General features: G+C 38.8%; 1 protein-coding gene across 5 annotated transcripts in view; it reads left to right on the top strand.

Annotated features, from left to right (window-relative positions):
- SPATA17 (spermatogenesis associated 17) overlaps positions 1 to 26,831 on the top strand; it is a 249,351-nt gene that overhangs the window by 138,052 nt on the left and 84,468 nt on the right. For all 5 annotated transcript variants that reach the window (XM_086345295.1, XM_086345297.1, XM_086345294.1 and 2 more), the window contains 2 exons: positions 10,162 to 10,365; positions 15,787 to 15,935. In XM_086345295.1, the coding sequence (XP_086201421.1) occupies positions 10,162 to 10,365; positions 15,787 to 15,935 (353 nt within the window). The remainder of the gene's footprint in view (positions 1 to 10,161; positions 10,366 to 15,786; positions 15,936 to 26,831) is intronic.

Raw genomic sequence — 26,831 nt, 5'->3', positions numbered from 1 at the left:
TCAACCAACCATGGATTCAAGTACTAAAAATTCCTGAAAGTTCATAAAAGGCAAAACTTGAATTTTGTACACAGGCAACTGTTTACATAGCATTTACATTGTGTTAGGCATTGTAAGTACTGTAGAGATGATTTGACATATGAGTGTGTATGTGTGCAGCTTATATGCAAATACTCCACCATTTTATATAACGGATCAGAGCATTCTTGCACTTTGATATCTGCAGGATTGGGGAGGCAGATCTTGGAACCAATCCTCTAAGGACACCAAGGGATGACTGTACTCTCTACCCCCTCCCACATCAGTTCAGTTCAATCTCAGTCCTGTCCGACTCTTTGCGACCCCATGGACTGCAGCACTCCAGGCCTCCCTGACCATCACCAATCCCTGGAGCCTACTCAGGCTCATGTCCATTGAGTCTGTGATGCCTTCCAACCATCTCATCCTCTGTCATCCCCTTCTCCTCCTGCCCTCAATCTTTCCCAGCATCAGGGTCTTTTCCAGTGAGTCAATTCTTCACATCAGGTGGCCAAAGTATTGGAGTTTCAGCTTTAGCATCGTTTCTTCCAATGCATATTCAGGATTGATTTCCTTTAGGATGGACTGGTTGGATATCCTTGCAGTCTAAGGGACTCTCAAGAGTCTTCTCCAACAACACACTTGAAAAGCATCAATTCTTCAGCACTCAGCTTTCTTTATAGTCCAACTCTCACATCCATACATGACTACTGGAAAAACCGTAGCTTTGACTAGATGGACCTTTGTTGATAAAGTAATGTCTCTGCTTTTTAATATGCTGTCTAGGTTGATCATAGCTTTTCTTCCAAGGAGCAAGCATCTTTTAATATCATGGCTGCAGTCACCACCTGCAGTGATTTTGGAGCCCAAGAAAATAAAGTCTCTCACTGCTTCGTTTCCCCATCTATTTGCCATGAAGTTATGGGACCGGATCTTAGTTTTTTGAATGTTGAGCTTTAAGCCAACTTTTTCACTCTCCTCTTTCACTTTCATCAAGAGGCTCTTTCGTTCTTCTTCACTTTCTGCCATACGGGTGGTGTCACATCATTATCACCCAGACTCCATAATGAGGGTTCACTCTGTGTTGCATATTCTACTCCACTCTCATCTTGCTAGTGTGGTTTCTGAGGAAAAATTGGATGTAATTCTTATCTTTGCTCCTCTGTTAAGTGAGATGTTTATCTGCTCTGCCTTATATAAGGTTTTTTATCTTTGATTTTATTGAAATGTGAATATGATGCACCCACCTAGGTGTAGGGTTTTGAGGGATGTTTGCTTGCTTTGTTTGGCATTTATCCTGCTTGGTGTTCTCTGAGCTTCTTGGATATGTGATTTGGTGTCTGACATTAATATGGGGGAAATCCTCAGCCCTTGTTTCTTCAAATAATTCTTCTGTTCCTTTCTTTCCTTCCTTTATTCTTCTTTTGCTTTTTGGAAGTTTGCTTTTTGAAATATGCTCCAGGTCAGAAATCTTTCCTCAGCCTTGCCTGGTCTACAAATAAATCCATCAAGGCCTTCTTCAACTCTGTTACAATGTTTTTGATCACTGGCATTTCTTTTTGATTCCTACTTAGAATTTCCCTGTCTCTGCCAGCATCGCCCATCTGTTCCTGCATGCTGCCTACTTTGTGTGTTCAGTGCCTTCCCTTATTAATCACAATTGTTTGAAATTCCGGGTCTGACAATTCCAGTATCCTTGCCGTGTTAGAGTCTGCTTTTGATGCTTGCTCTGTCTCTTTAAACTGTGTTTTTGCTTCTGTTCCTGCTGGGTCTGTTTCTGTAGGCTTTGTGTGCCAGTAGGTCCTGCTTCATACTTCCCCCTGAGGTTGCTTTCTAAAGGAGATTGCAAAAATCAAGAGATTCCTATTCTATGTAGAATTAAGTGCATTCTTGCAGCCTTCTAGAATTTGGTCCTGATTTATCTTCACAGGCTCATTTCTGACTATGGCTTCATGCGGCCAAAGTAATGTTCATTGAACATGTGCCCGATGTTTTTTCCATATGTCTTTATTTTTACCATTCCTTCAGCCTGGACTACTTTTTTCCCTTTTATTATTGTGAAAATTCTACTCATCTTTAGAACAAATTCAGATCCTCTTTCCACAGGGTTTTCTAAAGGATACATACCTTTACCATAACCTTTGGTGTATGCTTCTTATACAGGTTACTAGAGGATACTTACCACAGGCTGGTTATGTTGTTATCAGTAACAAAATTGTTTTCCTAATCCCTCCCACCTCTTCCGCCCAAGAACAGCTTGACGGGAGTGATCACTTTTTATTCATCTCTGTACCCACCTGAGATCCAGCAAAGTGTTTCTAAAGTTAGTAGACGCTCAATATTTATTGAACTGAATTAATATATAGAGAATGTTTTCTTATTAAAATTTCTTCATTTAAATCAACATTTCAAGAGAATGTTTTAACATATGATAATAATGACTAGGATATCCTAATGATTCATAAAAACCATTTGTTAACTAATAAAGCCAGCTATACCTGGGATTTGCATTTAACATGGCATGACCCCTCTTTCTTTTGACCGAAGACATTTAAACATTTTATGTCTTCATAGAGTGAAAGACGAGAAAAAGCATTTGTAGTCAGTAGAAGTTTTTTTAAAAAATATTGCCTTGGATAGGTAAGAACTATTCCAAATATATTCTCTGTGAATCCCTGATGTCTCCATGAAATTGTTATTCCTTCTGCAGTGCTGTATTGAGGGTTAACATGACTATTGTCTGTATCTGAGAAATGACCATATTTCCTTTTCGTTCTCAGCAAGAGTAATTGAAAGTAGAATATCTTACTAAGTGTTGGCCCGTGACAGTGTTAACACTCTTGACTATCTCTTAATGGCAGAACGATTGTTTGCTGAGTGGGAGTTTTATAAATCCCCTGGCACTAGTATGTCCCGATAATTATGATGAAGTGCATTGGTCAGTGCTGATTCGGTGGTCCCCACCCTGGCAGATATTTCATTCACCGTTCCCTGGCCCACTTCCACTTGTCCAGTTATTAGAGACCTTTGCTACTCTTCTGTGCTTGCCTAGTGTTATTTTTTAAAATCACATTTTACAGAAACCTCGAACCCACACATATTTTAGACAGTCTTCCATTTAGAACAGTTCATCTCTCATGGTATTCACAGAATCTAACTAATGGGGCAAGAAAATACTCTTTTAAGATCTTTTTTAAATTGAAGTATAATAAAATTTATAATGTTTTGTTAGTATCAAGTGTACAGCAAAGTGATTCAGTTGTACATATATATATATATATACTCTTTTTCAGATACTTCTCCATTATAGGTTATTACAAGATATTGAGGAGAACTACATTCAGTATTTTACAATAACCAATAAGGGAAAAGAATCTGAAAAAGAATATACATATGTATGAATGTACATATGTATGTATAACTGAACCACTTTACTGTATATTTGAGACTAACACAGCATTGTATATCAACTATACTTCAATAAAAATTTTTTTAAAAAAGAAATTGAGTATACTGTGCTATAAGGTAGCTCCTTATTATTTGCCTATTTTATATATAGTATTGTATATATGAAAAAATACTTTTAAATTTTGTTTCTTTTTATGGCAATCAGTGGCTCCTGTTTGCTATGTAATTGTCGTTTGCAGAAGTAGAAGTTAAATACTCCCACCTACCCTGTAGAGTACTTCATTCCTGGAATAAGCAGTTACTTTGAAGGAAATGGCAACCCACTCCAGTATTCTTGCCTGGAAAATTCCATGGATGGAGGAGGCTGGCAGGCTATAGTTCATGGGGTTGCAAAGAGTCAGACACGACTGAGTGATTTCACTCACTTTTGAAATCATGAGAAATCACTGTTTCTCATCTGATAAAATCTGAAATTGAAGCACTAGTATCTGTCTATGGGAATTATAGGTGTGTGTGGTCTGGTTTAAAATTCTTTTTATTTTTCAGAAACTTGTTTTACAAGTAAACCTCAATAACAAGGAGAAGAGAAAAAAATTAGACTATGGCTTCCTCCAGGCAATTACAAAATAAAGGTCAGCGTATGAGTGGAAAATGACCATAAAAACATTTTTCACGAAATACAGCCGTAGATGTGCCAAATATAACAACTATATCCATTTGCTTTCAAATCAATTGCATTTTTAAAGTACTTTCTCTTAGAATACTTTGGTATAAGGATAGAAACAGAGGAGAGCCAACTGATAGATTGTTAAAAATATGGAATGGTTCAAAATATTAATGTAATTCTAAGGGTGACTGGGTAACAAATGGTACATTTGCTCGTTGTTCAACCTGACATAATTAATATTCCAGGTCACGCTTAAGTTCCCATGATGGAGGGTCTGAAAGGGGAAATTCAAGAAAAAAATATATCTATTATATAACTCATTGCCTTTTTTTCCTTTCCTTTTGACGAGTCAGAATCATAGCCTTAAAAAAAAAAAAATCAGTGCTTTCACACCTCATTTGCCGTATTCACCACTGGGCCACCAGTCAGCAGCCAGGCCTGATCCAGGGAGGTCAGTAAGAAGCTATTAGCAGCGTCCTCTCCTGAGATTTCTTGGGTCTTATTGAGTTGAATGTTAGCATGACAGTACTGCAAATAACTCAGTTGTAGGCTTCTTTTTTTTTTTTAAACAGTTAGCACAGATTTCCCCATAGTGTTGGTCACTCTAGAAAATTATTGCTGAAAATGAAGTCCCCAAAGCAAGCTTGGCAGTAGCCCTTCTAAGTTGTGAAAAATGTGAAAACGGAAAAATATGTCATAGTCCCTGAGGATTAACTTTTTACTTATTACTGTGACTCATAGTAATATTTTTTTAAAAAATCCACAACAAACCCTTAGTCACAAAGTGGCTTGCAAATTAATGAAATATAGCCATGGAGACAGTAGTTGAGGCTGTTTTATTTACTTAAAGAAAATAATAATTAAATGAATACTGTATTAATATAAATAGGATATCTGCTTGCTATAGGGATTGCGGGGGTTGGACCATTTTCATTGACAAAAGTTAGGCAAATGTATTAAATTAATTTCTAAAATACTGACACCTTGAAGATTTTAAATGATACATTTTCCATTCAATTAAAATATATTTTTCATCTATATATGATTGAAATTGCAAAGAGAATACACATGAGGAGGTCTCGATATAGGTTGCAAAATATAATTTAAGAAAGCTATCATGTCTACTGATCTATTTGCATTTCCCATCTAGCCTATGTATACATGTGCATGCAAATGTGAAGGAGATCAAAGATTTCTAATGGGGTAAAGCTAACAGTGGGTTGCTGTTATTCAGGTAGATAGATATTTTTAAATGATAAATTATAATCTAGTTACATTGTATCTATTTTGCCATGTTAATCTGTAAGATTATGGAAATGATAAACTAATGGACTTCAGTTAACTAGATCATCACAAAACAGAATTCTATTCTCTTGTATGTCTTTCATAAACTATGAAGATTTAATTCTGCTTTATGTCAGACTAGTCTTTTTAGTCTATTTAGTCTTTTTATACTATTATATCAAATATAATAGTATAATATTTATTGTTATTTCTCATTACAATTGATTTATAGTCTCATCTTAGAAAATCACCCAAAAAAATCATATGAAAATTACCATCCACTTAAAAGTTACTATCCACTGAAAGCTACTTTGAATGTGTGTATAGATTTTCTTACATTAGCATCATTAAAAATACCTGCTTATGTGTCCACCTTGTTCTGTATTTAGTATTATAGTAAGAATATGTTAACATGACATTAAAAATGGCTTATACAATGCCTATAATGTTTTCAATACTTTCTTTCTTGTATGAATTATATAGGGAAAAATTCTCAAAGAAGAGTCAATTCAAAACATTTTTAAAATAGGTAAATATACTTACATTAACTTTTTCCTTAGCATAGGAAAAATTGAGTTGGAGGTGACTCAATAGGTCCAGAATAATTTGGTTCTAGATCACAATGTATTCAAAAGGAAAGTGAAAAGGATATAATCTAAAACTTTAAAAGAAGTCAGTAAGATTTAGAAATAAAGTCAAATTTTACTAAGGTATTTATGTGGCTTGGGAAAGTAAAAGTAAAATAGACTTCATGGGCCTTTCTGAACAGTGCATTGTTTTTCTCTATAAGCATTTAGCATTCATTTTTTGAGTGTCAAGCACTTTGGTAGGCCCTCAGTTCAGTTCAGTTCAGTTCAGTCGTTCAGTCGTGTCCAACTCTGCGACCCTATGAATCACAGCATGCCAGGCCTCCCTGTCCATCACCAACTCCTGGAATTCACCCAAACTCATGTGCATCGAGTTGGTGATGCCATCCAGCCATCTCATCTTCTGTCGTCCCCTTCTCCTCCTGCCCCCAATCCCTCCCAGCATCTGGAGATGCAGAAATACCTAAAACAGAGTCCCTGTTCTCCAGCTGCTTGCTTAGGGAAGACCAACACACACAAAGATAATTATGAAACAATGTGATAGGCACTATGATAGACTTATCCCCAAGCAATTAAGGAAGCACTGGGGATGGGACTTGAAATCTCGTCTGAGTTGATACTCTTGTTGTTGTTTGTCACCAAGTCATGTCCAGCTCTTTGCAACCCAATGGACTGCAGCATGCCAGGCTTCCCTGTCCTTCACCATCTTCCAGAGTTTGCCCAAGTTCATGTACCACTCCTTGGCTCTCTCTCTGTCCTTTTCTGAATACACTGGCTGATACCTTGACAAATCAATCTGTGGGAAATTATCATGGCTTGATAATTCCCTTCCTGTGGTATTAGTTAGTCAGCTCAGTCATATCTGACTCTTTGTGACCCCATGGACTGCAACACGCCAGGCTTTTCTGTCCATCACCAACTCCCGGAGCTTGCTCAAACTCATGTCCATCAAGTCAGTGATGCCATATAACCATCTCATCCTCTATTGTCCCCTTCTCCTCCTGCCTTCAATCTTTCCCAGCATCAGAGTCTTTTCCAATTAGTCAGTTCTTTGTATCAGGTGGCCAAAGTACTGGAGCTTCAGCTTCAGCATCAGTCCTTCCAGTGAATATTCCGGACTGAATTCCTTTAGGATGGACTGGTTGGATCTCCTTGCAGTCCAAGGGACTCTCAAGAGTCTTCTCCAACACCACAGTTCAAAATTAGATAGAGGTTAATATGGGCTTCAGACTTTATTTTGGGGGGCTCCAAAATCACTGCAGATGGTGATTGCAGCCATGAAATTAAAAGATGCTTACTCCTTGGAAGGAAAGTTATGACCAACCTAGATAGCATATTCAAAAGCAGAGACATTACTTTGCCAACAAAAGTCCGTCTAGTCAAGGCTATGGTTTTTCCAGTAGTCATGTGTGGATGTGAGAGTTGGACTGTGAAGAAGCTGAGCACCAAAGAATTGATGCTTTTGAACTGTGGTGTTGGAGAAGACTCTTGAGAGTCCCTTGGACTGCAAGGAGATCCAACCAGTCCATTCTAAAGGAGATCAGTCCTGGGTGTTCTTTGGAAGGAATGATGCTAAAGCTGAAACTCTAATACTTTGGCCACCTCATGCGAAGAGTTGACTCATTGGAAAAGACTCTGATGCTGTGAGGGATTGGGGGCAAGAGGAGAAGGGGACGACAGAGGATGAGATGGCTGGATGGCATCACCAACTCGATGGACGTGAGTTTGAGTGAACTCCAGGAGTTGGTGATGGACAGGGAGGCCTGTGATTCATGGGGTCGCACAGGGTCGGACACTACTGAACGACTGAACTTGAACTTGAACTTGAACTTGAATATGGGCTTTCCAGGTGTCACTAGTGGTAAAGCATCCTGTTTATTCAGGAGATTCAGGTTTGATCCCTGAATCAGGAAGATCCCCTGGAGTAGAAAATGGCAACCCGTTCCAGTATTCTTGCCTGGAAAACTCCATGGACAGAGGAACCTGGTGGGCTATAGTCCATGCGTTCTCCTGGAATGGCTGTAGTCCATGTGGACACAACTGAACACACACACGGAGAGGTTAATACTTACTGAGGAGTTTGCCTGGAAATATAAAGTATAAAATAAAATATATTTTATCTTATGAAATAGGTCTTCCCTGATAGCTCAGTTGGTAAAGAATCCGCCTGGAATGCAGGAGACCCCAGTTCACTTCCTGGGTTGGGAAGATCCCCTGGAAAAGGGATAGGCTACCCACTCCAGTATTCTTAGGCTTCCCTTGTGCCTCAGCTGGTAAAGAATCCGGCTGCAATGTGGGAGACTTGGGTTCGATCCCTGGGTTGGGAAGATCCCCTGGAGAAGGGAAAGGCTACTCACTCCATAGTCCGTGGGTTTGCCTGGCATGGCTTTAGTCCATGTGGACACAACTGAACACACACACACACAGGTTAATACTTACTGAGGAGTTAGACTGGAAATATAAAATAAAATATAATTTATCTTATGAAATATAAAAATATTCTATTCCCCAGGATAGCTCTTCAAAGGCAATACTGTAGTTCATCCTAATACTTTAGACTTGCTTATTCTGAAGAGGTAAATATAACAACTAGAAATATTTATGAATCTGATAGTGGCATAAGAGAAAAGCACATTTTTAGGAAAAACAGGCTAAATGGATACATTCTTTGCATTGAATGTCTACAGAACAACCAAACAAGTCATTCTGTCCTTTAAAATATAGGTTTTCTTCATGAATATGCATTTGCATGTATGAAAGGAGTAAAAACTGTAGTTCTATATGGTTTGTGTATTCAAACATCATTGAATTTTCAGAAAATGAAATATAAACTTGAATTTAACCTTTATTCCATGTACATGTATGGAACCACTATTGCATAACAGGAACTGTATTAAATAAGTCTTGACTATTTTGATGCAGAGTGTGACAAGGCCAGTCATAAAACAACAAGGGTAATGTTACATTATAGAACCATGTGGCTACAACTCATTAAATAAAGGATGTATACATATAGCTGATCCACTTTGTTGTACAGCAAAAACTAACACAATATTGTAAAGCAATTATATTCCAATAATGAAAAAATATAGGATGTTATTTTGAATGATTATATAAACACACACACACATACATATATATACACACATATGTACATACACATGTATTTTTATATATATACCATTTAGATTATTATATTAAGGAACTTAAAATGACTAGCATTAGTTAGGTTGTATAATGAATGCTGCAGCTGCTGCTAAGTTGCGTCAGTCGTGTCCAACTCTGTGCGACCCCAGAGACGGCAGCCCACCAGGCTCCCCCGTCCCTGGGATTCTCCAGGCAAGAACACTGGAGTGGGTTGCCATTTCCTTCTCCAATGCATGAAAGTGAAAAGTGAAAGTGAAGCTGCTCAGTCGTGTCCAACTCTTCGCGACCCCATGGACTGCAGCCTACCAGGCTCCTCTGTCCATGGGATTTGCCAGGCAAGAGTACTGGAGTGAGGTGCCATCGCCTTCTCCAGTGTAATGAATAATCATTCAAATAATCAAATATTTATTAAGTTCATACTTTGTACCTGAAACTGGTTCAAACATTATATATTTGAGTTTGTGTGTGAATGTATGACTTCTAGAGATGGTTAAATATACATATACATAGCTAATGGTTAAAAAACAACATGAATGCCTTAAGGTCCTTCTGTTATTTTTTTCTCAGGTACAATTATCTCAAATATGTCACGTGTGGCAGAAACTATAGCTCAGTTGTTCTTAGTGTATTTAGTTTTCAACCATGAATGGTTCCAAAACTGTTGGCCTGGAGACAAAGGGTCTTTTGTAATCTCAGACAAATTGGACTTCCCTGTGGTTCAGAGGGTAAAGAATCTGCCTGCAACGCAAGAGACCTGGGTTTGATCCCTAGGTCAGGAAGATCCCCTGGAAATGGACTGGCAATCCACTCTAGTATTCTTGCCTGGAGAATCAATCCCATGGACAGAGAAGCGTGGTGGGGGTCGCAACGAGTCCCACACTGAGCAACTGAGCTACTGAGCGACTAACACTTCTTTCTTTCACTTATATGAATCTGAAGTCCACCTCTTATATAGTTTAAAATAGTCAAATTTGTCTGGGACAACTTTATCTTCCCTTTATTTTATGTGAAAATGAAAGATAAAACCAAAATGATGTGGTTCTGCTTTAGATTCCAGGAATATATAATTCACCGTTCAGAAAAGATCCTGACCCATGGGAGCTGAGGCTGCAGAAGGCTAAGCCTTTAACACACCGACGCCCGGAAGTGAAGCGGAAGCGTTCCATCTGCCTTAGCGACTGGCTCGCTTGCACCAGCGCCCGGTCCTTTCCTCGGTCCGGAATTCTGCCCCCTATTGACAGGAAACGCTGTCAGGTACGCATTAATCTTACATCAGAATTGTCCCAGTGATCGTATTCTTTCTGGTTTTTTTTTTTTTTTTTTTTTTAGTTACTGTGTTTTGTTTTGTCTTTGTGAATAGAAAGAAAAATTACTTTTTACTGAATCTAATTTTTTTTTGGCTATGACGTGCAGCTTGTGGGATCTTATTCCCTGATCAGGGATTGAACCTGGGCCCTCGGCAGTGATAGCACTGAGTCCTAGCCACCGGACTGCCAGATAATTCCCCCAAATCTAATTTTCAATAATAAAAATGAAGTGCATTTTAAATATATACCAAAGAAATATTCAAATGTTTCCTTGGTACTGAATTTTATTGTTCTGACTATGAAAATAACACACAGAATTTGGGGCTAGTATGTATCTTTTTTATGTAACAATATTGTGGTAATGGCATTTGTTATAACCTGTTGTTGCTAGAAAAATCCTATATATTATCAGCCTCTCATCTGGTGGGTCTTGTACAAGTGTGCATACCAAGTTGCTTCAGTCGTGGCCGGCTCTATGCAACCCTATGGACTGGAACCTGCCAAACTCCTCTGTCCATGGGTTTCTTCAGGCAAGAACACTGGACTGGGTTGCCATACCCTCCTCCAGGGGATGTTCCTGACCCAGGAATCGAATCCATGTCTCCTGCCTCTTCTGCATTCCAGGTGGATTCTTTACTGCTGAGCCACTGGGGAAGCCTGATGGTTTGTGTAATCATATACAATTATCAACCTAATTTGGATGGGAGTCACTGAAAAAGTATAACTTGGAGAATTAGGAGGGGGGACCAAAAATGCAAAATTCAAGTAAAGACAAAACAAAAAATCTTCACTATGGATTAAGATATAGCAGGATCAATCCATGACTTTCTAGGGCTAAAGGGTGGAGTGGGGGGAGTTTTGATGATTGTCACTGTCCTGAAAATCCCAAAGAACAGCACTTCTGTTGCTATTCCCCGCCCCCACCCCTATTTAAACTGGACTAGACAAACTGCCTCCAGGAAGCATCCACCCGGAAATGGACTGACTTTGGTTCATGCAGCCAGGCTTCCAGAACTGCTACGGACTAGCTTCACATACAGATTTGCCCCTGTGTATCTGTTGCTGTATAACAAGTTACTCCAAAGTCTGATGGCATCAACCAACACACATTTCTTTGCTCAGTGTCTGTGGGTCAGCGTTGCAGGTCCAGCTTAGGTGAGTGCCTCTGACTGAGGAAGACCTCTCATGAAGTTGCAGTCAAAGTGTCAGCAGGGGTATAATTTTGTATCAAAGCTCGGCAGTGGGTGGAAGGAGAGGAGGGTGGGGAGATCCTCTACCAAGGTCACTCACATGGTTGTTGTTTTCCTGTCTCTGTCTCTCCTCATTCAGTCTCTGTAGTGCTTCCTTCCCTGGAGATCACAGGTGGGGCTGGAAGTGCCAGTCTTCTGATCACTTGGTCTTTCTGGTGACCGATCTCATCCGGAGGCTGAGAGACTTAGGGGCTCTAGACTAAGTCATCTTATTAGCATAAACTTGGGTGTAATCTTGCCACGAGCAACAAAAGATACTCCTGTCATTGGGAAATTGCAAAGATTCTAGGAGCTCTATGCCAGGAGCCAGGGACAAAGACCAAATATTTCTTACTGTACCACAGTGGTATTTATATGAAGATATATATGTATACATTTACATAAAGATATACAGTCATATATATATGGAATACACATCTGTATGGAAGATTTTATTATATATATGTGTATGTACATACACATATACATATATAGGTGTGCACATAATCATATGTGCACATAATCACACATGTGCACATAATCATAGAATACATTTATCTAACATACAACAAAATAATTACTCCTGCTAGTAATTTCCTTTCCCTTTCCTTCTTTCTCCATCTCCTTCCTTCTTATCCCTGATTCTCCGCCCCACCCCATCATGCATTCTTTTCCTTCTTTCTCTTATTTTCCTTTCACTTTCTCTCTTCACTCATCTTCTCTTCTCACCTTCTCTCTTATCATCTTTGACTTCTTCTTACTCCCTTCCTTTCTTGCTTTCCCCCCACCCTTCTTTCCTGTCCTGTTTTCACAGGATGGGAAACCAATTTCCTGTCAGTCAGTTCAGTTCAGTTGCTCAGTCGTGTCCGACTCTTTGCGACCCCATGAATCGCAGCACACCAGGCCTCCCTGTCCATCACCAACTCCTGGAGTTCACTCAGACTCACGTCCATCGAGTCAGTGATGCCATCCAGCCACCTCATCCTCTGTCGTCCCCTTCTCCTCTTGCCTTCAATCTTTCCCAGCATCAGAGTCTTTTCCAATGAGTCAACTCTTCGCATGAGGTGGCCAAAGTACTGGAGTTTCAGCTTCAGCATCATTCCTTCCAAGGAAATCCCAGGGCTGATCTCCTTCAGAATGGACTGGTTGGATCTCCTTGCAGTCCAAGGGACTCTCAAGAGTCTTCTCCAACACCACAGTTCAAAAGCATCAATTCTTCGGCGCTCAGCCTTCTTCACAGTCCAAGTCTCACATCCATACATGACCCCAGGAAAAACCATGGCCTTGACTAGACGAACCTTTGTTGGCAAAGTAATGTCTCTGCTTTTGAATATGCTATCTAGGTTGGTCATAACTTTCCTTCCAAGGAGTAAGCGTCTTTTAATTTCATGGCTGCAGTCACCATCTGCAGTGATTTTGGAGCCCAGAAAAATAAAGTCTGACACTGTTTCCACTGTTTCCCCATCTATTTCCCATGAAGTGATGGGACTGGATGCCATGATCTTCGTTTTCTGAATGTTGAGCTTTAAGCCAACAATTTCCTGTACTTACCTATAATAAAAATGTACATGCGTGACTAGGGACACGTGAGATGATATATGCTACAGTCCAAATAATAATATTTACACTCTGACAGTCTGTCTGTACTTATGAGGTGATGTGTGAGACAATAATAAGTTAATTTTTTTCCAATATTATTTAAGCTTTGAGAAAAATTTATAAATATAAGATGACTATAAAGTAATGTGGGTTATTAAAAAATATAGAAGACTTTATTGACTTATAATTGGACTCACATTCTCAAATATTGGAAAGTTAGAGCTAAGAGTCCAAGAAGACTTGCAGGTTCAGGTTGAATCCTGAATGGTCTACACATTCTAGGAATGAGTATTTGAAAATGTTTTTGAGTATTTGAAAATGAGTACAATGAGAGGAGCTGACGTTTGAAGTTTTGTCTGAAATTTGGGGTGCCATCTCACTCCAGGTATGATTCGTACAAGTGATCCCTTGAGGTCTAAAAGAGCCTGTCAACAAAAACACAGGTCAGTAGAAGCCTTGGCACAAGAGAACCTTGACAGCAGCTGTCAAGTTTGCTAACCAGGAATGTATTCTATTCAGCTCAAAGGCAAGGTATTCATTGTCTAAGATATAAATGTATGGACCAGGCACCGAAACACATAGAAAGATGGACATTATCAAGGATTGTGGTCCTGAAGATTCTAGTGAATGAGAAAAGAAGAGTGGGTCTATTTTTATTCTAAATTTTGCTGCTTAAGTAAAATTTCTCCTCTTTCATTTCCTAATCTTGTTGGCAAGAGCAAGTTCCAGAACAAGTAGTGGAGTAGGCCTAAAAATGGGTATGTATTGTATGGATACATCAACAAAGGTCAGAAGGCAGGATTTGACCACCAAGAAGACTTTGCCGCTTGTGAACACCAGTTCCTTCAAAGTCATAGCCTTGGCTTTTTGCTTATGTATTAGATGCTACCATTGTTCAAAATCTTTTCAAGCTTCTCTCAAAACTAGGAGTAGTAAAATAATAATAATTAAGCTAGGATTACAATTTTAGTGTATTTATTATTAATATGTTCTAAGTACAATGCTGAGTGTTACTTATATTGTCTTGCATTATCTCAAGAGCAATTTTGTGAGATAGTTATTATTCCATCTCAACATTTGAAGAGTAAGGGTCTAGAGAAGTAATTTGCCCCTGAGAGCACAACCAAATATTGTTCAAATCACAACCAAATATTGTTCAAATCACAGCACAACCAAATATTGTTCAAATCACACATTTGTCAAGTGGAGGATTAAAAATCTAAACAATACCCTATTTGAGTTCTTAATTGTGAACTTGTCATCATGTTACTGTATCTTTAAAAACTAAAGTTCCAATAAAAATCCATTAACTACTTTCAAATATAGCAATCCTCCTGTCCAGCTGTGAAAAGTACTAGATGATACTTATTTGCCATTTGTGTTATTTACGGTCCATGACTTTTATGGTAACTGGTTCCTATTATTGGTTTCTATTAATGTAAAACATAAGTGAACATAAATGAGGCGTGAATCATTTCTTTTTATTAGCCCCACAGTCTTCCCTCAGTGCTTGCAGTAACTCCAGCTGTGTCTTGTTAGTGATAACCTATTTAAAGAAGAGATCTTTAAGGATAAGGGATATGATTAGAAATCTTTGTCCATTTTATATCACTTCTGCACAACAATCATAGCAAAAACAAAATGTAATTGATTGCACAGCACAATCTTGAGCTGCTTCTGTTTTGTAGTGTGTTTCATATGATACTAACTAGACAACCAGTAGCTTGTAGTAACTACTGTAAGTAACTGCTAATTTAAAGATGCAATATGCTATAAACCACTTCGTACCATTGCAGCTTAAGGACTTTGCTATATATTTGTCCCATTAAATGAGAAATCACAAATATTTTATTTGTGACTAAATAAAATTATTTAAGGTTATTTTAAGGGGGTAAATGACCACTTTCCATGCATCTGTGAAGATAATTTCCTTCATTATCCAGTGAAATTATTCATATTTCTGATGCTTCTAAAATTGGATGCAATAGAACAATTATTAAGCAATAGAATTTAGAATTTTATATAAAAACACTTAAAATGCTTTAAAATATGGCTCTTCCTTATCTGGAGGGAGGCCACCAAATGTAAGATTTGGCATTCACCTAAAAACTTTATTTTAATTAAAAAAAAAAAAAAAACTTGCCATCCTATTTCTATCTGTTTGAAAGCTGTGCCCAAGAATCTTTCCTAGTATTTTTGCTTACTCAAAAAGGGAGCGAATTCTTTTTAAATTATAAGAAATGTGCTTTTTAAAATTAGAAAACAAAGCAACTTTTATAACTGCAAGTTAACTGATTCTTGTATGAAAACTTGTAAGTAGGGGAAATTCTGCCTAATTTCAAACATTTTTAGTATAATCACTTGAACTTGTCTGAACGTTTCTTAAGGATGTGATGCTCTTACCTTGTGCGTTTTCTAATTCAGATAAGAATAAGTTCTCGTTTAAAAATAATTTAGTAAATGCTACTTGCTTTTCTTTGTAGATATTCAGTAGGCTTGATCATAAATCATAAAATATTTACGTCCTCCTGTCTTGTCAGGGACCATTCCGCGACATTTCGGAAGTTTTGGAACAGCGCTACAAGCCTCTGGAACCGACACTGCGGGTGGCGGAACCCATCGATGGGCTGACCGAGGCCAGAGCACAGCTCCAGAAGCAGGAATGGGCGCGAAATGTGAATGACAATATGTAAGTTCTTAGCTTAAAAGAAGTAGCTGTACCATATTTGGTCCCCTAAGTTTTTAAAAATATTTTCTATTTGCTAACATTTTATTTGTGTTAAAAGGTAAACCACCTCTGACCTATTCAGAGACATCCATTTTTCGATATGCAAGTGTTTTAGATAAGGTTGGTGTTGATGATGATGTTAATTTTATACACATACATATTACGCAAATACGTATATATTACTCAGAGGAAAAAAGAAAAGATTGAATGGCATTTTAAGGGGATAAGTGATCATTTTCCATATATCTGTGAAGATAATTTCCTTCATTATCCAGTGAAAATATCCATATTTCTCATGCTTTTAAAATTTGATCCAACAGAACAAAAACATTTCTCTTAAAGTGAACTAAATTTTATTTTGATACATTGATATGAAACTATCATTTTAATAAGTCAGGTGCATTGTAAGTGTTTCAGTTCAGTTCAGTCACTCAGTCATGTCCGACTTTTTGCGACCCCATGAATCACAGCACGCCAGGCCTCCCTGTCCATCACCAACTCTGGAGTTCACCCAAACTCATGTCCATCGAGTTGGTGATGCCATCCAGCCATCTCATCCTCTGTCGTCCCCTTCTCCTCCTTCCCCCCAATCCCTCCCAGCATCAGAGTCTTTTCCAATGAGTCAACTCTTCGCATGAGGTGGCCAAAGCATTGGAGTTTCAGCTTTAACATCAGTCCTTCCAAAGAACATACAGGACTGATCTCCTTTAGAATGGACTGGATGGATCTCCTTGCAGTCCAAGGGACTCTCAAGAGTCTTCTCCAACACCACAGTTCAAAAGCATCAATTCTTCGGCATTCAGCTTTCTTCAAAGTCCAACTTTCACATCTCTACATGACCACTGGAAAAACCATAGCCTTGACTAGACAGACTTTTGTTGGCAAAGCAATGTCTCTGCTTTTGAATATGCTATCTAGGTTGGTCATAACTTTCCTTCCAAGGAGTAAGCGTCTTTTAATTTCATGGCTGCAGTCACCATCTGCAGTGATTTTGGAGCCCCTGAAAATAAAGTCTGACACTGTTTCTTCCACTGTTTCTCCATCTATTTGCCATGAAGTGATGGGACCAGATGCCATGATCTTAGTTTTCTGAATGTTGAGCTTTAAAAGTCAACTTTTTCACTCTCCTCTTTCACTTTCATCAAGAGGCTTTTTAGTTCCTCTTCACTTTCTGCCATAAGGGTGGTGTCATCTGCATATCTGAGGTTATTGATATTTCTCCCGGCAATCTTGATTCCAGCTTGTGCTTCTTCCAGCCCAGCGTTTCTCATGATGTACTCTGCATAGAAGTTAAATGAGCAGGGTGACAATATACAGCCTTGACATACTCCTTTCCCAATTTGGAACTAGTCTGTTCTTCCATGTCCAGTTCTAACTGTTGCTTCCTGATCTGCATACAGGTTTCTCAAGAGGCAGATCAGGTGGTCTGGTATTCCCATCTCTTTCAGAATTTTCCACAGTTTATTGTGATCCACACAGTCAAAGGCTTTGGCATAGTCAATAAAGCAGAAATAGATGTTTTTCTGGAACTCTCTTGCTTTTTCGATGATCCAGCAGATGTTGGCGATTTGATCTGTGATTCCTCTGCCTTTTCTAAAACCAGCTTGAACATCTGGAAGTTCACGGTTCATGTATTGCTGAAGCCTGGCTTGAAGAATTTTGAGCATTACTTTACTAGCATGTGCAATGAGTGCAATTGTGTGGTAGTTTGAGCATTCTTTGGCATTGCCTTTCTTTGGGATTGGAATGAAAACTGACCTTTTCCAGTCCCTGTGGTCACTGCTGAGTTTTCCAAATTTGCTGGCATATTGAGTGCAACACTTTCACAGCATCATCTTCCAGGATTTGAAATAGCTCAACTGGAATCCATCACCTCCACTAGCTTTGTTCCTAGTGATGCTTTCTAAGGCCCACTTGACTTCACATTCCAGGATGTCTGGCTCTAGGTGAGTGATAACACCATTGTGATTATCTGAGTCGTGAAGATCCTTTTTGTACAGTTCTTCTTTGTATTTTTGCCACCTCTTCTTAATATCTTCTGCTTCTGTTAGGTCCATACCATTTCTGTCCTTTATTGACCCCATCTTTGCATGAAATGTTCCCTTGGTATCTCTAATTTTCTTGAAGAGATCTCTAGTCTTTCCCATTCTGTCGTTTTCCTCCATTTCTTTGCATTGATGGCTGAGGAAGGCTTTCTTATCTCTCCTTGCTATTCTTTGGAACTCTGCATTCAGATGCTTATATGTTTCCTTTTCTCCTTTGCTTTTCACTTCTCTTCTTTTCACAGCTATTTGTAAGGCCTCCTCAGACAGCCACTTTGCTTTTTTGCATTTCTTTTCCATGCGGATGGTCTTGATCCCCATCTCCTGTACAATGTCATGAACCTCTGTCCATAGTTCATCAGGCACTCTATCTATCAGATCTAGGCCCTTAAATCTATTTCTCACTTCCAGTGTATAATCATAAGGGATTTGATTTAGGTCATACCTGAATGGTCTAGTGGTTTTCCCTACTTTCTTCAATTTCAGTCTGAATTTGGCAGTAAGGAGTTCATTATCTGAGCCACAGTCAGCTGCCAGTATTGTTTTTGCTGACTGTATAGAGCTTCTCCATCTTTGGCTGCAAAGAATACAATCAATCTGATTTCGGTGCTGACCATCTGGTGATGTCCATGTATAGAGTCTTCTCTTGTGTTGTTGGAAGAGGGTGTTTGTTATGACCAGTGCATTTTCTTGGCAAAACTCTATTAGCCTTTGCCCTGCTTCATTCCATATTCCAAGGCCAAATTTACCAGTTACTCCAGGTGTTTCTTGACTTCCTACTTTTGCACTCCAGTCCCCTATAATGAAAAGGACATATTTTTTGGGTGTTAGTTCTAAAAGATCTTGTGGGTCTTCATAGAACCATTCAAGTTCAGCTTCTTCAGCATTATTGGTTGGGGCATAGACTTGGATTACTGTGATATTGAATGGTTTGCCTTGGAAACGAGCAGAGATCATTCTATTGCTTTTGAGATTGCATCCAAGTACTGCATTTCGGACCCTTTTGTTGACTATGATGGCTACTCCATTTCTCCTAAGGGATTTCTGCCCGCAGTAGTAGATATAATGGTCATCTGAGTTAAATTCACCCATTCCAGTCCATTTTAGTTCGCTGATTCCTAGAATGTCGACATTCACTCTTGCCATCTCTTGTTTGACTACTTCCAATTTGCCTTGATTCATGGACCTGACATTCCAGGTTCCTATGCAATATTGCTCTTTACAGCATCGGACCTTGCTTCTATCACCAGTCACATCCACAGCTGGGTATTCTTTTTGCTTTGGCTCCATCCCTTCATTCTTTCTGGAGTTATTTCTCCACTGATCTCCAGTGGCATATTGGGCACCTACCGACCTGGGGAGTTCTTCTTTCAGTATCCTATCATTTTGCCTGTTCATACTGTTCATGGGTTTTCAAGGCAAGAATACTGAAGTGGTTTGCCATTCCCTTCTCCAGTGGACCACATTCTGTAAGTGTTTAGTTTCCTTATATCGAGGAAGATGATTGAGAAAGATAAAGGACGATCTAAGAGCACATGCAATTTTAGATTATTATATTAGCATCATTGATTTGTGTCTAAATTCACACCTCTTTCTCCAAAGTACTTCTTCTCACTTCAGGCATTTGTCATCAGTAGTTATATGGAATTTATAAAAAGACAATTTAAAATCTAGAAAAGCTTTTTAAAATTATTATTATTGTATAAAGTATCTTGAAATTATCTTTGTAATGTCTTATAATAATAATTTATAATATATAATAAATAAATAATAGGCAATTATTATATTATTGTAATTGAAATTATTTTAATTATTATAACTTAATATGTGTGATAAATAATTACATAAGTTAACTACATAATACATACTGCAATTACTTATTTATATAATATGTACTAATCATATTACATGTTATATAATAATAATTCTAAAATATATTACTAAGTACGCTTTGGTTTATAAAGAAACTAGAATTGCCTCTTATCTAGCACAGTGGATTTTGGATAGTTTTATCAGTCAGAAAAGAATATATAATGTGCTTTATTTTAATCATGCATTTCTGAAGAGACTCTTGAAAACTAAATAGTTTTGAATAAACTCATATGAAAGATAAAATTGGCAAGCATCTCAAGTAATTTTCATAAAGTTTTTCATTTTATAGTGATTACTTGAAGTGAGATTTTAGCTGTAGAGCATTCAGCAGATTCTTTCAATAATTAATTATTACCCAACATATAATGAATAAAAAAATAATAAACACTTTTCCCCCAATTATTTTGGGGTGGTAAATTTCTTTTAGTAAAGAGATTATAGAAGATTAATGCTGCTCAGACTCAGCCAAGCAAAATATGCAGTTTAGTGATGAATATCTAGAGTTATATTATTCAGAATTATTTTCTATTTTCAGTGATGCCAAGGTTTATGAAATAACATTAACTTCTCAAACAAATAACTGACCACATATATTGTTGTTTTAGTTGCTAAGGCATGTCTGGCTCTGTGTGACCCCATAAACCATAGCCTGCCAGGCTCCTCTGTCCATGGGATTTCCCAGGCAAGAATACTGGCTGCTGCTGCTAAGTCACTTCAGTCATGTCCGACTCTGTATGACCCCAGAGATGGCAGCCCACCAGGCTCCCCCGTCCCTGGGATTCTCCAGGCAAGAACACTGGAGTAGGTTGCCATTTCCTTCTCCAATGCATGAAAGTGAAAATTGAAAGTGAAGTCGCTCAGTTGTGTCCGACCCTCAGCAATCCCATGGACTGCAGCCTTCCAGGCTCCTCCGTCCATGGGATTTTCCAGGCAAGAGTACTGGAGTGGTGTGCCATTGCCTTCTCCAGGGGATCTTCTAAACCTAGAGATCAGACCAATGTCTCCTGCGTCTCCTGCATTGGCAGGCAGATTCTTTACCACTGAGCCACCTGGGAAACCCAACCATACTGATATTTCTACAGAAATCATTGCATATCAAACATATTGCAGTGTCCTTTCTTAGTATTTTCCTTGATAAACCTGGAAAGAGCAGGTATCAATGCCATCCCCAAAGAAAGGTGCTCAGCTTGTACTTTCTGTGTAATACTTGTAAACATTTTCAACCTCTGTAGTGTTGGTAACGACCATTTACTCTGAAACTTCCAGATTTAAAGTGCTTTTAGGATAACCAACCAATCAGGGACAAACTAAGTTGGGAATATTAAAGAAATTACTTATCGATTTGAAGCTATCATATTTTTAGCAAAAAGCTTTAGTAATGGGTTTTAACAACCAGCCTATGAATAATCCACTTTTTCAGAGAACTTCAGTATTCTTGCTTAGAAGGAACCTGGAGGGAGGAGCCTAGTGGGCTCCAGTACATGGGGTTGCAAAGAGTCAGACACAACTGAGCATGCAAACTTCAACTTCAGAGAACTGAAACTATTGTTTTGTAGCTTCTTTTGAAACTATTTTGGTTTCTACATTCTGCATAACTTAATTGTATCTTGTGAGGCAAAAGAAATGTTAGAAGTTTAGGTTTTATGTCTTTAAGATAATAATTCTGTGATAGAAATTAGGCCAAAAGTCTACTTTTATCACAGAGATACATAGTTTTTTGGTTTTTTTTAATGCAGAGAATCCTTCCTTGCCCCCTCCCCTCCGCCACATTAGCAATTTCATCTGTAAGAGTGATGCCTTTGTCATCCAAGAACCTTAACTGAGAACCCTCTATCCAAACTGGGAAAATGGAACTTTCCATTTCCAATCTTAGGGATTCAAAAAGTAGCATTATATCAGAGGACTTGATATATTTAACTGTTTCATTTTCATATCATTGTGAAAATTGTACTGTGGTGAAAGTAGAAAGATGGGCTTTGTGACTAGATCTGTATGAGCTCAAATCTCGACTCCATTACACAACAGCAGTATATAATCTTGGGTAAGTAACTTAGCCAGTCTGAGCCTCTATTTCCCTGTCTGTAAAATGGGGAGATAAATGTTATCTTAAACATTGTAATGAGGATTGAACGAGATAACAAGTATGCCAAGAACACGTGAGAGTCTTAATAGAAGATAATTATCATCATGTTTTGTGTCTACTCCAAGCCTAATAGTTCTGTGCCTAAGACATCACACTATATGGACAGGAAATCACAGATTGCGTCGACAGTCTGGATCTCATCTACTTGCCCTAAGAACCAGAAGTTAAGGAGGACCACAAGCAGAACTCTTCATCGGTCATGGAAGATTTCTCATTAAGCTTCTAGTTTTCTAGGGCTGCCGTCACAAACTACTATAAACTAGATGGTTTAAACAACAGAAATTTCCTATCACAGTTCGGGAGGCCAAAGTCCGGGATCCAGTTCTCAGCAGGGGTGATTTCTTCTGTCCCGGTCTCTCCCTTAGCTTTTGGTGATGGCTGGTAATCTTTGGTGGTCCTTGGCTTGTATCAGTAGAAACAGAACTCCAATCTCTCCCACCTTCTTCACGTATTCTTCCTATGTATGTGTCTGTCCATATTTCCCCTTTTTGTAAGGACACCAGTCATACTGAATTAAGGGCCCTCCCAACTCCAGTATGATCTCATCTTATAAAACCCACAAAGACTGTATTTTCAATTAAGGTCACAGTCTTTAATATATTCTTTAAAATAAACATAGAAAGTGGGACAATAATATTGTACATATAGAGTATGGAGGGGTTTTTTGTTTTTTTGGAAGTCATTTAAAAACTTTATTTGGAGGAGGAGCCAAGATGGCGGAGGAGTAGGACCGGGAGAACACTTTCTCCCCCACAAATTCATCAAAAGAGCATTTAAACGTCGAGTAAATTCCACAAAACAACTTCTGGATGCCGGCAGAGGACATCAGGCACCCAGAAAAGCAATCCAACTCTTCGAAAGGAGGTAGGAAAAAATATAAAAGACAAAAAAAGAGACAAAAGAGGGAGGGACGGAGCTCCGTCCCGGGAAGGGAGTCTTAAAAAGAGAGAAGTTTCCAAACACCAGGAAACCTTCTCACTGCCGAATCTGTGCCGAGCTTTGGAAGCACAGAGGGCAACATAACAGGAAGAAAAAATAAATCAACAATTAAAACTCGAAGATTGCGAGTCCTACGATAACTCCGCCAGCGGAGAAGCAGCGCAGACGCCTGCACGCGCCATTAACAAGCGGGGGCTGGGCAGGGAGGCGCAGCGCGGGCTGCATCGCTTAGAGTAAGAATCTGGCCTGAATACCCTGAGCACTATCTGAGCGAAATAATTTGGGCTAACAAACCAGACTGTGGGATATCTACCACGCGAAAAGCCAGCCCCAACATAAGACACCGCCAGGCCCGCGCACGGAACAAAGAATTGAACAGAGATAGCCGGCTGCAGACCTTCCCCCTCCGGTGACAGGCAGCCAGAACCGGAAGGGGGCAATCGCAGCCCCAGAGAGACATTATCTATAAAACTGTAAGCAGGCTTCTTTGCTAACTAAAACTTCTTGGGGGTCTGGACGGTTAACATCTGCCTAAGAAGGTGCGCTGGTTTTGTGCCCAGATAACCGAGTGGCGGGGAGGCGATAAGTCGCAGCATTGGCGCTCGCCAAACACCTCATCACTTGAGCTGCTCGGACCTGGGAAGAGCACAATACTCAGGCCCAACTGAGTCTGCGCCTCTGAGGACTACCCGAGTGCCTGAACCTGAGCGGCTTGGACCTGGGAGGTACATGCAACCCAGGGCCAGCCTCGGATTGTTCCCGGCGGAACAACCTAGAGCCCGAGCAGTGTGGGCAGGGAGGCTACACGCGCAGTGAGCGGGGGCAGACCCAGTGTGGCTGAGGCACTGCGAGCGCACGCCAGTGTTATTTGCTTGCAGCATCCCTCCCTCCCTCCCCACAGCGCGACTGAACAAAGAGAAGAAATACAGTTCCACCCATCAGAACACTGACACAAGCTTCCCCAACCAGGAAACCTTGACAAGCCACCTGTACAAACCCACACACAGCGAGGAATAGCCACAATAAAGAGAACTCCACAAACTGCCAGAATACAGAAAGGACACCCCAAACTCCGCAATTTAAACAAGATGAAGAGACAGAGGAATAGCCAGCAGATAAAGGAACAGGATAAATGCCCACCAAACCAAACAAAAGAGGAAGAGATAGGGAATCTACCTGATAAAGAATTCCAAATAATGATAGTGAAATTGATCCAAAATCTTGAAATTAAAATGGAATCACAGATAAATAGCTTGGAGACAAGGATTGAGAAGATGCAAGAAAGGTTTAACAAGGACCTAGAAGAAATAAAAAAGAGTCAATATACAATGAATAATGCAATAAATGAAATTAAAAACACTCTGGAGGCAACATATAGTAGAATAACAGAGGCAGAAGATAGGATTAGTGAATTAGAAGATAGAATGGTAGAAATAAATGAATCAGAGAGAATAAAAGAAAAACGAATTAAAAGAAATGAGGACAATCTCAGAGACTTCCAGGACAATATTAAACGCTACAACATTCGAATCATAGGGGTTCCAGAAGAAGAAGACAAAAAGAAAGACCATGAGAAAATACTTGAGGAGATAATAGTTGAAAACTTCCCTAAACTGGGGAAGGAAATAATCACCCAAGTCCAAGAAACCCAGAGAATCCCAAACAGGATAAACCCAAGGCGAAACACCCCAAGACACATATTAATCAAATTAACAAAGATCAAACACAAAGAACAAATATTAAAAGCAGCAAGGGAAAAACAACAAATAACACACAAGGGAATTCCCATAAGGATAACAGCTGATCTTTCAATAGAAACTCTTCAAGCCAGGAGGGAATGGCAAGACATACTTAAAATGATGAAAGAAAATAACCTACAGCCCAGATTATTGTACCCAGCAAGGATTTCATTCAAGTATGAAGGAGAAATCAAAAGCTTCTCAGACAAGCAAAAGCTGAGAGAATTCTGCACCACCAAACCAGCTCTACAACAAATACTAAAGGATATTCTCTAGACAGGAAACACAAAAATGGTGTATAAATTCGAACCCCAAACAATAAAGTAAATGGCAACAGGATCATACTTATCAGTAATTACCTTAAACGTAAATGGGTTGAATGCCCCAACCAAAAGACAAAGACTGGCTGAATGGATACAAAAACAAGACCCCTACATATGTTGTCTACAGGAGACCCACCTCAAAACAGGGGACACATACAGACTGAAAGTGAAGGGCTGGAAAAAGATTTTCCATGCAAATAGGGACCAAAAGAAAGCAGGAGTAGCAATACTCATATCAGATAAAATAGACTTTAAAACAAAGGCTGTGAAAAGAGACAAAGAAGGTCACTACATAATGATCAAAGGATCAATCCAAGAAGAAGATATAACAATTATAAATATATATGCACCCAACACGGGAGCACCGCAGTATGTAAGACAAATGCTAACAAGTATGAAAGGAGAAATTAACAATAACACAATAATAGTGGGAGACTTTAATACCCCACTCACACCTATGGATAGATCAACTAAACAGAAAATTAACAAGGAAACACAAACCTTAAACGATACAATAGACCAGTTAGACCTAATTGATATCTATAGGACATTTCATCCCAAAACAATGAATTTCACCTTTTTCTCAAGCGCACATGGAACCTTCTCCAGGATAGATCACATCCTGGGCCATAAAGCTAGCCTTGGTAAATTCAAAAAAATAGAAACCATTCCAAGCATCTTTTCTGACCACAATGCAGTAAGATTAGATCTCAATTACAGGAGAAAAACTATTAAAAATTTCAACATATGGAGGCTGAACAACACGCTGCTGAATAACCAACAAATCACAGAAGAAATCAAAAAAGAAATCAAAATTTGCATAGAAACGAATGAAAATGAAAACACAACAACCCAAAACCTGTGGGACACAGTAAAAGCAGTCCTAAGGGGAAAGTTCATAGCAATACAGGCACACCTCAAGAAACAAGAAAAAAGTCAAATAAATAACCTAACTCTACACCTAAAGCAACTAGAAAAGGAAGAAATGAAGAACCCCAGGGCTAGTAGAAGGAAAGAAATCTTAAAAATTAGAGCAGAAATAAATGCAAAAGAAACAAAAGAGACCATAGCAAAAATCAACAAAGCCAAAAGCTGGTTCTTTGAAAGGATAAATAAAATTGACAAACCATTAGCCAGACTCATCAAGAAACAAAGGGAGAAAAATCAAATCAATAAAATTAGAAATGACAGTGGAGAGATCACAACAGACAACACAGAAATACAAAGGATCATAAGAGACTATTATCAACAATTATATGCCAATAAAATGGACAACGAGGAAGAAATGGACAAATTCTTAGAAAAGTACAACTTTCCAAAACTCGACCAGGAAGAAATAGAAAACCTTAACAGACCCATCACAAGCACGGAAATTGAAACTGTAATCAAAAATCTTCCAGCAAACAAAAGCCCAGGTCCAGACGGCTTCACAGCTGAATTCTACCAAAAATTTAGAGAAGAGCTAACACCTATTCTGCTCAAACTCTTCCAGAAAATTGCAGAGGAAGGTAAACTTCCAAACTCATTCTATGAGGCCACCATCACCCTAATACCAAAACCCGACAAAGATCCCACAAAAAAAGAAAACTATAGGCCAATATCACTGATGAACATAGATGCAAAAATCCTAAACAAAATTCTAGCAATCAGAATCCAACAACACATTAAAAAGATCATACACCATGACCAAGTGGGCTTTATCCCAGGGATGCAAGGATTCTTCAATATCTGCAAATCAATCAATGTAATACACCACATTAACAAATTGAAAAACAAAAACCATATGATTATCTCAATAG

Source organism: Bos grunniens, chromosome 16 (genome assembly GCF_055505025.1).
Source record: "Bos grunniens cultivar Pamir isolate PY7600 chromosome 16, Bosgru_T2T1.0, whole genome shotgun sequence".
Lineage (NCBI taxonomy): Eukaryota > Metazoa > Chordata > Mammalia > Artiodactyla > Bovidae > Bos > Bos grunniens.
This window is presented reverse-complemented; position numbering and strand designations above follow the sequence as displayed.